Raw genomic sequence first — 14,605 nt, 5'->3', positions numbered from 1 at the left:
TCAAAACCTGTTCATCTGGAATGTGCAGTGTGGTATTTCTCGACATGGAACGCGTCGTTCGAGAGATGGCGTATTGCGTGGGTTTTCGCTGTTGCTTGGCTCTGTGTCCCACCGTAAATCGATCGCGACCTGAGTGACATGCAAATCAACTGGCAGAACACCCGGGACAGACATCCCTTCTTTTCGTTTTCTGGCATTCCCTTTCACCATGGATATTATTTCGGGAGAAAGTCGGTCGGCCTATTCAAATACAATACGTCGGTTAACATTTTATAAGAAACGAAATGAAATACATTCGAAATAAAATGGCGATTAAGACGAGATTATACTCAGAAGTAACTTGCCTCTCACATATCAATGAGTCTGCTCGTCATTATCATAACCGAATCGGCCGGAAACAGACTCACGTCAAGGATACAGAGAACACCATCCTTCTCAATACCAGCGGACGTGTTCCTATAGACCTTATGGATTCTCGTGTCCCAAGAAAAGAAATGTTTCCATTCAAACAGCTATTCATCTGCCGTTCGTGCATATTCGTGCATACATGTGTGTGTGTGTGTGTGTGTCAACAGCAGCAACACGAATTTTATTTACCGTGTTCTAAGAATACTATACTAAAACCCAGGCACGTCACTATGTGTGTTCCAACAAAGAACACATTTCGCTTTATTATTTTTTTTTTTTGAAAAATATATTCAGCAGATCCCTTTGCTTCTTTGGAAGATCTTTAAAAGGAAACCCCACAATACGCCCCCGCGTTTCCTTTTATTTCGGTCGACGTCTTTTTTTTAGATTGATTTTAATGGGCCATCTATTTTTAACGGCAAAAAAAGAAATGATGGCCGCGTGTTATTTCTTTGATTGCTTCCATAACGAATTTGCCTTTATTTTTTTTTTTTTTGGCTCGGGCGCGTATTTCAAAATTGAAACGAGCCCGAATAATTTCATGACTAGCAATAAAAAAGAAAAAAATACATACGGAATGCGTTCCTATATTTATGGCCAGCTCTGTCAAACTACTTCGGTGGGGTACAGCAAACAGCTCCATTTTCTTTTATTTTGCTGCCATTTTCAATTTGGCCATTTCCTGCTCTAAATGGGAGCCAAAACAGCTGCAGCAATCCGCCAACCAATGACATCGCCTATTAAACATTTTCCACCTACGGAACATGCGACGATCGCTATTTGATCAACTGACCATGTAACGCAAAGGTTTCTGTTGTTGTTCATCATTGTTGTGTCAATAAAAGGAAAAAAAAAATAAAAAGGATGAGCGTACAGGCTGGGCTCAATAGAGAAGAGGCGCTTATAATCCACTCGTTCATTCCCGTCAGTTTCCGCTTCTGTGATCGGCAACAATTGACCGCAGCAACTCGCTCACCACGAAAACACCTCACCCCTGATTGAGTTCTCTCCTCTTGTATGGAACGCACACACACGCAAAGGGAGGTAACAAAAAAAAAAAAAAAGAAAAAAAAGACGGATGCCAAGCCAAACAAATCCACCCCCTTTGGCAATCCTTTTGTTACACAGATAACGATCGGCAAGTGATCCATATTTTTACTTGCAGCGCACAGTAAGGGCACAGCCTATTATCTATACACAACACGCACTTTGTAAAAAATGTGTGCAATGTTTGGGGGTATATACAGTACCCGCCCTTAGTATCTGAACACCAAGGGTTTTTGGGGCTTTTTTTTACACGGTGTCTTTGGCAGGGTCCCTTGCGCAATGGGCTATTTAGCACTATTTTTTTTAATTTTTTATCTATAAGACTTTTTGACTTACATGCTAGTCAAATCCGTTGATCTTATAGGGTGCCTAATGACACCCTCATTTTTTAGAATTTTTTTTTAATATAAGGAAATGTTTTCTAGATGGCAATTACATTAATCGATAGGATATTCATTAAACTATATTATTTTAGTTACACAGATAACGATCGGCAAGTGATCCATATTTGAAAAAGCTTGCAGCGCCTCAAGTGGGAACAAGATAAGGGGGAAAAACTTAGCACAGTCTTCACTTAAAAAAAGCCTAAAATAATTGATATTAGTTATATCTATACACAACATCTAGAAAACATTTCCTTATATTAAAAAAAAAACTTTGTAAAAAGTCTTATAGATAAAAAATTAAAAAAAATAGTGCAATATTTAATTAACGTCAGAACAAAATTTTATTTTTTTTGGGGGGTATATATGTGGATGCTACATCTACATAGATGTTGCTCTTCATTGGTGATCATCATACATATAATAATAGTCATAATAATAATAACAGGGGGGAGGACTATATCGTGGTCAGTTCCATCTGCCCAGGGATTGAAATCTGGCGAGTGGGACATCAATCTACTGTATATATCATGGTGGTCTGTAATATATATCAACTGGGAGGTGTGTGTGTGTCTGTGTGTGGCCACATTGTTATTATTCAATCTAATGTCCCTTGTTACGTGTGTATACATATGGACCTATACTGGTCATTTTTTCCGAAATATTCAAAATGTCTGCCTTTGATTGATGGATTTTGAAGTTCGTCCTCTTGTTTTTTGGGGCTTGAAAAGGGACGCACGGTGTACGCACTATTTATAACGTTACAAAACACGAGTTGTAGAGCTGCACTTGTATGTAAGAAACAGATCGATGTGTCGAGTTTCATGCCACCTCTTCCAACCCTACATCTTCAAGTTAACTGTGAATGATTTCGTCATTTACCTTGCACGAACACGATGTCACTAGAACTGTGCAATATTTCCATCCAACTTTACATATCGTTGATGAGTTACACAGACGAAAAGGCTTACGTAAAGGCTGTTTTCGAACGCCATTCGTATATTATTTAAGAAAACAGACGTTCAGGATGAAGCTATGAGCAACAGAGTTTCTCTTCTCAAGGGCACAGGATTTCTGTCAATAATTTCAGCTTTTAAGTCTGGAAAACTCGGGATCCGTGTGTTTGATAAACACGTGAATTATTTCCTCTCGTTGTTTACGAATTGTTACTTTGCTCTTTGACTGTGTCGTCTTATGGCCAACTATTTTCCTGATGCTGAACAGGACGACCCATCGATTAGATATATCCCAGGATGTTGGGCTTATTAAGACTCCGACGGGCAGAAAGTTTGTCCCAATATAACACACGTGCTGCACTTTGAAAATCAAAGGCCCATTTCATAGACTTGTACGACAAACAAAAGTTGCTATGGCTTACGTATTTCTATCATTGATTCACTTTGCAGATGTTGTGCATGTGATACGCACATGCCTTTCCATTGCGTTTCCGTGTATAATCAAAATGTTTAAATGCAACGTCTTGGAACATGTGATGAGAAAACATGCGGCTGTTATATCTTCGCTTCTCTGTACGCCCCAATATGTAAAAAATCATGATTGCAGTGATGCACAATAGAAATTGGGGGAAAAAAGGGGCCATCGCGATGAATTGGATGTAATCTTCACCATCGTGACACGTCCAACAACTGATGCTAATCCTGATTACACCCTTATTGTATATATATTTTTTTTTCGATTGAATCGTGTATAAAATCTGTGGCGAGCAACAATCATGACGTAGCGAATTTACAATGCACAGATGTTTATCGGCCTCGCACGTCATCGTGATTACGACACGAGAGGTCTCCTCTATTACACCACAACCCATCCAGTTTGTTGTTTCTATAGTAAACCCAACAGACTGCATCGTATCCTGATTATCAAGCGCAAAGGGGTTTGTGGACGATCGTTTGAGGAACACGACAACCTTATCGAAACAAATGATCGAATTTTCATTTGAAAAAAAAAACATAATAATTTATGACACGCTGTATTCCCTCTAGTCCGACAGCAATTAACGTCGACAACCTAAATAATATATGACCCTTTCTTTTTTCTAAAGAAGAGACGTGAGAAATGGCAAACGATGGTTTTCTTTCACTTGTAACGCGCAGTCCATTTGCCGACTTGATTGGAGCAGACCGCCTTGCAAAACGGTCACGACTCCCGAATGGCTCACGAGGAGGTCCCTTTTTTAAAAATTTGTGATAGGTTCGCATTTCTTTTTCCCCTTTTACTATTTGATTTGTTGTGTGAAACAATCCTCTATCTGCAAAACGAGCTTCAGCCTGTCGGGCAGATGTTATTATTCAATTGCAAGTGAACTTTGCTATACGTTTTACTGCAAACAACATCGTTTCCCTCTTTATATACCCGCCAAAAAACGAACGGAATCCGACGTGTCTGCTTAGGTCGTCCATTAAAAAGGGACGAAAACGTCCGCCATTTGAAAGTTCCCTTTCGTTTTGTGGTACACGAAAATGCGAAAGTTTAGCCCGATAATCAAGTTTCCTATCAACCTTATAGAATATGGATTGTTCTCCAAATGCATTAACTCTTTTTTTTTTTTTTTTACATCACTTGAATTTTCAACCATGATCTGTAATGTCGACGTTTCGCGTCAGGTGCACGATGAACGTTCACGAAGATGCACGTTCCGAGTTCCTGTGAATGTATCTTTTCTTATCAATTCAGTTTTCTAATTTTAACTTTTATTATCTTTGTCTTTATTTGGAGCGCTGTTTTATTACAACTGCAAACGTCACACTAACATCCCAAAATCCAAACTGCATTTGCAAAACTATAGACTAAGGGCTAACTATCCATCACGATATCAACAGTATAAATATATAGATATAAATAAAAGAACATTTCTTGTTGGCAGGATCGAGTCTCGCAACGTCCCTCGAGATCCCCTGGTGTTTTGATTAACCCGCAGTCTGTCAGAATACGGTTGCCCAGTCTGGGATATTTCCCTCCCCCCCCCCAAAAAAAAAGCCACTGAATCCAATACAATTGTATATATATATACGGTTCCCTATCGTATAGAATCAACTCTTATACACACAGACGTGTATCGAGTTTTCTATGTACCCCGACGCTGATAAATCACCCAGCACGACGCCAATCTATACGGCCGCCTTCTTTTTTGTGTGTGTCACACCCTATTTTTCGGGAAGGGGAGAGTCTTCGACTAGGGGTGAACAGTTGACACACTGTTGATTCGCCCTGAAGAGCGCCCTCAAGGGTTATAGGCATTTTCATAAACGCGGCAGATGGTCTGCTTTGAATAATTGAAATCCAGCGGTCGGTTCCATAGTTTTTCACCCTTCTTGATTTTTAACCCTCCGCTACTTGATTCACCTCTTCTATTTTTCCTATTTTTTTTTTTATTTATTTAAATCCCGATTTATAAAAAAAAAAGATCGTAGCCAACTCTCCCGGCCCCATTTCTCAATTCAACGCAGGGCATTCAGTTGATTTATTTCAGACATTTCACTGATGTTGGTGCTGTCGTTTCGCGATTGACGTCACCTCGTATTTATGTTTCAACCTATATAAATAGACGGGAAATCTATAAAGTCCAGTTTATTCAAATCACCGACGTAAGTTGGCCAGTTATTCCTGTCGTCAGGTGTCACCCGCGATCGCCTTTGCTTATTCACTGGCTTTCTCGTTTTTCTCTTCGCATTACGCGAACACGGATAAGGTGCACACTGCAGACGTATTAATATCAATGGCGCTCGTGTACGTGAATAGCGTATGCAATTTTAACTATATACGTGTATTATAGACAGACGTGCAGGGGCTTGAATTGCGCACACGATTTCCATCGATGGCGAAAAGCCCGTCGCGTTATTTCATTTGAATATATTTACCCCCTTTTTGCACGGCCTACGTTGTGAAGCGAATAGATATCACCAGCCCTTTGAATTAGTTGATGCATTTCAAATTATACATCCGAAATGCCCTTTCTGATGAACATACGCAATCAAAACGTCCTCGAAATTCAAATCGACTTGGATGTTTGACCTTTTTGGCCCATGTCTACAACGTCAAAGGCTTTTAGCTCCTGACATTTTGCGACAGTAAATATAATTATATGCGATTTTTTTGTTCCAAAAATCGTACAGTTGGGCACCTGTCGATTGGCCTTGTGTATACGACACATCAGCCAAGGGCATATAGATGCCACTTTCACAAAGTGCTTCACACTCCCAGTAGAATAAAAACGCACATATACATGTCCTGGACGTAGTACGTAAAAAAGAGAGAGAGAGAGAGTGCTGTCGCGTGTCTCGAAAAAAAAAACAGGAAGTCGACAGGTATATATATAGAGAGTTATATAGCATTAAACTTCCTCCTATATGGCCGACAGTAAACATAAGAGAAGCACCTGCTGGATACCTACCGAAATGCATTTTAGGCAGAGGCGAAAGCAAAGTGACAAATGAAAAGGGGAAACTATGTAGTAGCTATAGAGTGGGGCTGATATATATACATACGTTCGTTAAAAGCCTCGATTATTTATTAAGTGATTAATGGGCTTGTTTTTCTCATCACTTTGCATGTGCAGTGCATCGTATGGGAATAGGATACAACTAGCTGATGTGTTGCATTCTTAATAACAGCAATTCAAATAGATGAGGCCGCACTTTATAGCGATTAGAGAAATCGATGAGCTCTCTGGTCATAAGTCCCATGAAAATTGCATACCTTCACGATTGCCTATTTGCATCAAACTCACTCGTATAGCTATGCAATTTGTTTCCAGTCTGTCAATGCATGAAAAGGTGTTTTGACGTGTTCAAATCTTACGTGACATTATGGCTCGATTGATGCGCGTCACAGGGCAATCAGCTGCCAAACAATCAGACGATATACACAAGCGACCACATGAGCACCGCTGTTGTGTAATACCGAAATAAATAAGCGTCTATTATTGATGTTTTAAAAAATAGTTGAGCGTCTGAATAGAAAAAAAAAAAAAAAGCCAAGGAAACTAACGAGCTCAACGTTGGATAGACGTGATGCTGTAGATTTTCTTTTCACTATCGACCTGTTCCCAAGACAACGAGCATTGTGAATAGGGAAACGGGGCCAACGAGCTCCATCATCTATCTATTTTCAGCCGAAAATCACAAGATCACGGCCTATTATGCGAACAAGTTGCTTCAACTGCGTTTCAATCAGCTTTCCTACTTTGCCCCACAGCATTCTGCTCTCGAAAACGCATTGATTTCTAGCTCGACGAGTAACTCCCACCTGTCCTCTACAGCGCCTTACTTCATCTATCGAGAAGCGTCTTTATTTGAGCAAAAGAAACCCACGCTGAATGCCGAGCAGATTGACGTTTTTTGTTTGACACGCCGAAGAAATCTATCGATGTTTATTGCTTTCTGTCATCTTTGTGTGTCCTTTGCTTTCTCAGTTGCACACAGCGGGATCTTCGTCGCGTTTCAAAGCAGATGCTCTAGATGGTCAATAAACAAAAGGCATGTGACTCTCTGTTCAGTTGGTAAGGAAGGACAGGTTCTTGGTAGGCGGACAAAACAACGCATACGTTTCTGCTTCTTCAACTTCTCAAGTTTAACGGCAAAAAAAAAGGAAAAAGAAAAACTCTGGAAACTGTTGCTCGGTTATGATATAGCTTTCAAACAGAACAGTCCCCCCCCCCTTCTCCGTGTCTTTGTACACAGACGCTGTCGTGAAAGACAAAGAGAAAAAAAAAAATCTGACGGCCGGGAATCAATCTCGCGTCCTCTATTCTTTTAAACCTTTAGAAATTCAAAGAAAGAAAATAATGATAAAAAAAAAAATCTAATTATAATTCAAAAAAAAAAAAAAGAAAGTTTGTTCGTGGCGTCACCGACGTCATTCTGTCACAAGAAGGAATATTTAAAAGAGTCGTTATTTCGTCGGCGTGTTTGAATTCAAACAATCCCTCCGCTTCTTTCTTTTTTTTTTTTTTTTTCCTTATGTGTTTATACAATGCAAAGCAACAGTTCCTCCTCCTTGCCCACCCTTGAGGCTGGCATGTTTTTACAACCGTTGCAGGCCCAGCTGGAATATTCCTTGTTCAAATATATACGAGGCCTCTTCTTTTCTTATACGCTGTCTTCAAGACTTCCGCTTTTTAGCGTACCCCCCCCCCCCTCCTCTCTCTGTTTATAAGACTCCGTAAACATTAAGTGACGAGGACATGGCCACACCATTTTCTGTTACATGTTTTTCCCTGTTGAATTTTTATCTTTTCTGCGGTTTCTGGTAGCAACACGTTGGGCGCACGTCATCATCTTCTTTTTTTTCTTTATTCAGTAAATCCTACGCATAAGAGCTTGAAGCGTAGCTTATTAAATTTTCGTAGCGTATAATGAACGGCTTAAAAACATTCTTATTATACAAAGCAATGAGGGGTTCTCCCGCTTGCTGGTCCTTATATTTATATCCGATATATGTAACACGGCCCGCAGCGGGCTTTTGCCAAACAGGAAATGAAGCGAAATCCGGTCCGCTGGCATTTCACCGGTCAATATGATTATATCGGTGTGTGTGTGTGGGTGAAAATATATACCGTATATGTATTTATATACATTTATGTATGCAGGAGTCGTTTCGCAAACATATGGCGTTAGTTTCTAAAGTCACACGTCGTTTAAGTGAACGTTTTCTTGGCCATCAGGTGCCTTTGAAAACAAAAAAAGGAAAACAACTTGAAAAGGCAAAACGCATACGGCACGTGTAGCAAGTTATCCATTAGTTGAATGGCAATGTCTTCCCTTTCAACCTACGTAAAGAAACTTTCAGAGTTGGCTTGTCAGATTGGGCGACATTCAAGTGCGCAGAAGAAAACTAAAGCAAAAAAAGGACATTGAAAATTCAGCAGGAATACTCACTTAAGTGTTAAGAGCTTCCATTCTACAGTGGGGGGGAATAACAAACTCAATTCGAGTTGATTCTGAAAATCGAGAATCAAAAATGCGCGTTTGATCAAGTTCCGGTTGTGAAATCTGCAGTCAAAGCGTCGATGAAAAATCGAATTGACGTGGTGACCTTTTGTTTTTCACAACAAATTCATTAAAACATGTAGAACTGGAGAAGGATGTGTACAGGTTGTGCTGCCCTCGTCTGTATTGATTGGCCGAGGGTTAACAGACAAAGACAAATAAAATGCACAAAAAATAAGAGGGGGGGGGACTGTCGGGAATAAAGTGGGGAACGCGAATTGCGAGGACAAACTGAATCTCGTTTTTGATGTGGACGTACAAAGTGATGACAGGTGACAGGTCGAGAAACGTAAAACAAGTGAAGAGAAGGGGAGCATGAACGAAGAAAAGACAGCAGCTGAGGGAGTTGAAGAGGGGCATTATATCTCCTTTGTAAATGACGCGTTCACGTCACACGGACGAATAAACAAACACAGTGGGGTGAATAACAAACAAAAGACGGAGAGGCATCACTTTTATTTTTTTTAAAGAGAAATGCTTGATCCCTTGCATTTTGCGTCCATCAGAAAAATTTTGTTATTCTCTTGATTCAAAAGGCGTCGACATCGAAAAGTGTGGCCTCCTTCTTATAACATCTATTATGCATAGCGTAACAATCAACAGTTTGATGACAATGGAAATGGGATCGCCATTCAACTGTTTGTTTTCTCTTATCTATTTCATTCGTGTAGACGTCAGTTTTGACGTCAACAGACAAAACGAGGCGAACTGACAGAACAATCCAACAATAACAATTGATTTTTACGAGCGTTTATCGTGAGGGTTAACAGTTTTTGTTTTTCCCGAAAAATTGGTACAGAGTGACAATGAAAAACATATGCCTCCACGGTCTACCCTCCCCCCCTATTTGAAGCGACATAGTTTCTTGTTAAAGGGCTAAAAATGAGAGACGGTCTGTTTTCTTGGAAACATAGATGATGATGATTCTTTCCTTTTTCTTTAATATTTAATCTTTTCATCTGAGCCGACTGTCGTCCCAAGTTAAGAGCTTGCCAATTCGCGGAATCGCAATAGCTAAGTTCTGACGAAAACAGATGGAGACCATTTGCTTCTTGTCAACTTCAAAAAGAAAATCGAATCAAACTGAAAGACAAAAAGGTGGAAACAATGGATCGCTGTCGCATGTCCCTCTAGCGATGTAGCCGAAAGGGCAGAGTCAACAAGACAACCACAAAAACTGGGATAGCCATAACATGAGTATATGCATATGAGTATATGATAGATATACTATGTTCACGCAAACTCTATTTCGTATAGATGCAAACATTTTAGGCAAATATATTTCGCTGCCTCGGGGTCGGACAGGAAAAGGGCCAATCAAAATCTCTTCCATCTCTCTGTCTGATGTGCTATCCCGAAGGCCAATGTTATTCCAGTAGCAACGACATCACAGAGCGGATGCTTATTGCTTTATTTTCAGCTCCTCTTTCCCCAACGTTTCAACATCGACCCCTGTTTTGAATATTTCTCCCCCTCGGCTTCTTTAAAATCAAAAAGATGGAGACACTGTCAGGATCAATAAACACCGAAGATTGACAACGAATCGAAGCGTGATAAATATTATTGGCACGCTCCATATACAACCGTAGTTGATTTGGCAGTGAAATTCGCCACACGATCCCTCCGACTTTAAAAAAAAAAATCTAAATATTTAAGAGAGATGAAAGGAGAATCGTTCAGCGATCGTGCCATTTCGATCGACAAATCTGTTTTACCGTTCGATTTTGATTGGGTGGGGGGGGGGCGGGAGTTCTAATTCGCCTTCAAAATGGCACGAGTTCTTTTTAAAAGAGATGGCCAAAACACGACGGTAGGAAATGGAGACGCAATCGAACTTGAAAATGTCACGCACATCTTTGTAAACGACAATCGATTGTTTTGAGAAGGTGACAATGAAAAATGGAGAGGGGGGGTGGATCGACAGTTATTAGCTAACGTTCATCATTGACATGCGCCTAAATAAAGAAACGTGAAAGAAGGGAAAGAAAAAAAGATGTAAGAAACACTCGAACAATCGCTGCTTTTTCGATCTGTACTTCTTTTTTGAAATTCGTTTTTATAAATTTCTTGGCCCCCGTCCTTATTCATCGGTTTTTTTTTTTTCATTCTGAAGCGCCTTTTTTTTCTTTTTATTCAAGTGCGGGAGGGACCCGGGACTATTTAAAAGTGTACTTTATTATGCGGACGATGTTGGATAGTCGTTTTTAAATCTTCCTTTTTTTTCTTTATTGAAACGCGATAAGCCACGATGATCGTGACGCAATGGGGAAAGAAAAATGCGCCTTTCGTAACACAATGTCATGAATGAAATCGCGGTTTAAGTGGCATGTATAGTCTACCTAACATTATCAAACAAAATGTTATGAACGTGTGAAAACATTTTGCGTCACAACGAACGTTGATACTTAAAGTTGAATGAATACCTGCCTTTAATTTCCAAATGGTTTTGCTCTTCATTAATCTATATGGCAAATGAAATTGGACGACACCATTTTAATTGATCGGTTAATCATCAAATGGTTTTCGTTCCATGAATAAAATAAAGGGAAAACTAGTCTACAGATTAGTCATGTCGCAATTATCCAAGTGCTAACCGCTGACACTTTCACTTTTCTTTTTCAATGATTAAACTTTGCAACGCAGTCGTCCAGCAACGACCAATTGTACATGTCTAATGCAGTTTGCAAGTGAAAGCAGCGTCTATTAGATACCACTCTATAGGTCGAACCATCGGATCAATACTCAAACATGGAGTTATAACTCAACTCCAAATTGAATCTTGTTACCATTAAAGATATGGATCAATTAGCGTTTGTTCTTGTGCCCGAACTTCAGAGCTGCCCCAAATTTGTATTCACCAAACGCCCAAAATTATCATCATAATATCAAACAAAATTCAAACATAAACGAAACAAAAAGAAAAGAAAAAAACAAACAAAGTTGACCCATAGTTGAGATTACATTAGGCCTGTCATCCGCACAAGTATAGAAGACATGCAATTAAAAACGAACGAGACAAAGCGATGCGTCTGCAAAACATCGAAACGTCCTACACCGTCGGCGGGGTAACAACTGTTCCATAAGCCCGGAACGGGTGCACATTAAGGACATTAGGAGTTTAAAAAAACAAGCGGAACGTTTTGCTATAACACATGAGAGAATACTCGTAATAAAAGGAGGGCGTATAGAGTTAGTTATCCTCATACATCTACGTGTATAACTCTGATTGAGTTTCGTGTCTCGGTATACACACGTATATATATATATATATATATAGCAGCATAAAGATAACAAGGACGAGAGAGGGAGAGAGAGAAAATGACACGGCAAATGGCGATTCCTAACAGCTGGACGTCGACGACGCCTCCCGACGGTATTGCGAAAAGAGGGCAGACGCATCACGAATGGGGGCTCGGCTGTAAGCACGCTCACGTATGTACGCACACACAAATATCAAAGCAGACGATTGAGATTGGTTCGGTTAGTAATTACCTATCCAGTCTAATGACATCAGCCAGCTTCACGATCACAACGTTCAACTTTCTAGCGACAAGCATCTCAACGGAAAATGCAAAGATAACGCGCTGGTTATTTTGCTTTTTCACGCTAGTTGCGCTAACCCGTGCTGACGCTCCCGCTGTATACGTTCGTGGTCGTGATGTTTCTTCAAATATACGAAGCCGGGATTCGCCAATGAGATTAGACGCCAAAAAAAAGGGCTGTTTTGATAGATCGTGTAATTTTGCTCAGCAACGCGAGCGTCTGTTTGATGGAACGAATTGGCCAGGCGAATCAAAAAAAAAAGCTGAACGTGAAAAATGGGAGGAGATGTTGCGATAAGATGTGACTGTAATTTGACTCCGTGGTCGGACAAAAGTAATTACTTTGACATGCGAAGCCAATGTGATCTTGTGAAGCAAAACAAATCTGAATGATGACATTGATAGAATTGGTGATATCCCCAAACAGATGACCCGAGAGGCTTATATTCAACTTTACGGGGCAAGTCAATAGGAAAAATTTCAATTCAATTTGAATTAGGCACTCATTCACGGGCATTTTGGGAATTGCGAGTTGTATAACTGAAAGCTACAAATATGCTATCGAGAGAGTGAAAATAGAAAACAATTTCAAAAGCGGACGAGATGACTTCTGTTGACGATGGCAACACCTTTACCTGGGCAACAAAGTCAGGAACACCTTTCTTCTTCCACTTTCCAAAAATGTACAGAAGCGCAAAACTTGTACAAGATGTTTTGTTCTGGCCAAAGAAACAGCGAGAAATAAAGGGGGGCCATGACAATCAAATGAAATCAAAACTTGTTTGGAAACTTGAGCTTTTTCTTGTATGTTTATTTCATCGTATTTTTCGTTTCGTTTTGTTTAGGTGCCTGTGGAAATCCTGCTGTTGAGTTGCCAACATCTGGAGCTTACACCATCAACCCACAGTTTAGCAGTCCCAGTCAGACTGTCAACATAAAAATTGGCGAGACCGTCCGTTTACCATGCGAAGTTCAAAATCTCGGTAAGCTTTAATCAGCACATCAAAAGAGCTCGATTTTATATTCGACAACGATGTACTCAACGTGGTATCCTTTTTAACGCGACAAAGACAATGTGTTGCACTTCGCAATCTAATTTAAGCAACAGGAATGGCCGTAAAGACGTGGTCCTTTTGTTTTTTCACGACGTAAAACATTCACGACATTTCGATGTTTAAGTGAGAACGGAAGCATTGTCTAGTGCTCTTCACGTTTTACGTCTTATTAATTACCAGCTTTAAGTGGCTGATTTTGAAAACGTGATTATTTTACAGGATATCATGACTGCTCGGGATCTCAAATGATTTCATGGAATTAAGTGCGAATAATATCCGGGATCAAACATACGATGAGGCCATCGTACGTCAGCGTATAGAATTTTTAATTGGCTCTTTACTATACGAAAGTTTTTGCCAAGCCAACGGTCATGTATATATCAATCGAAGATCAAATGCGACTTACATAAGAGCTAATTGGACGGCAAGTTTAGTTGGAAGCTTCTCTTTAGGACTTTATAATTACGCTACAGAGTTACTCCCCGTTCATCCGCCCCCCCCCTCTCCCTACCAAAATAAAAAGGAAGTATAAGCCCAGCTAAAGTAGGACTGAAAATGTTGACTTGGAATTCGATGAAGTCTATCATTATTTTTAAAAACACCGACTAAGCCGGTGTGTTGAGTTTTCACCTTAATTTATGCAACTCTGTTATTTGTTAAATGGGACCATCGGTAGATTCAGGGCAACCGCTTTGACATAAGATAACCAAAAAACTATTGGTCCCACAGGTAAACGATGTCGTTTTTCGTAATCCTCGTTTTAATTTTGCACCGAAAACATGCATAATTCGATGTATTTAGATTTTTTCAAAAAAAAAAGTACCAAAATTTAAGCCCGACTTTTTAAGCCTGACTTTTTAAGCCCGACTTTTTCTGCAAAAACTTGGGTTTGAACAAATTGTTTGAAACATTGTTTGTAAAAACCAGAATTGAACGCTGAATCCGAATAAAATAATAGTTTCACCATCAACTATGCGGTTTTTGAATGAAACAAAATCAAAGAGGCTTATAAACTCAGTCCACTTTGGATTCGAATAACTCATAAACTATACGTCCCAAACCCAAAAAGAATTAGATTTTCGACATCCTCATTAAATTTTGTACCTAAATCACGTGTTTTTTTTTTAAATAACAATATCTATTCTTTTGAAAGAAAAATAAAA

At 39.7% G+C, this 14,605-nt stretch overlaps 1 protein-coding gene across 1 annotated transcript in view; it reads left to right on the top strand.

The window, feature by feature from the left end:
- LOC130693619 (neurotrimin-like) overlaps positions 1 to 14,605 on the top strand; it is a 39,285-nt gene that overhangs the window by 21,601 nt on the left and 3,079 nt on the right. Inside the window, exon 2 of the mRNA XM_057516799.2 lies at positions 13,233 to 13,370. Within this exon, the coding sequence (XP_057372782.1) occupies positions 13,233 to 13,370 (138 nt within the window). The remainder of the gene's footprint in view (positions 1 to 13,232; positions 13,371 to 14,605) is intronic.

The sequence above is a fragment of the Daphnia carinata genome, chromosome 3, assembly GCF_022539665.2.
Source record: "Daphnia carinata strain CSIRO-1 chromosome 3, CSIRO_AGI_Dcar_HiC_V3, whole genome shotgun sequence".
In the NCBI taxonomy this organism is placed as follows: Eukaryota; Metazoa; Arthropoda; class Branchiopoda; order Diplostraca; family Daphniidae; genus Daphnia; species Daphnia carinata.
The sequence above is the reverse complement of the archived record's forward strand: the minus strand, read 5'-3'. Positions and strand labels throughout refer to the sequence as shown.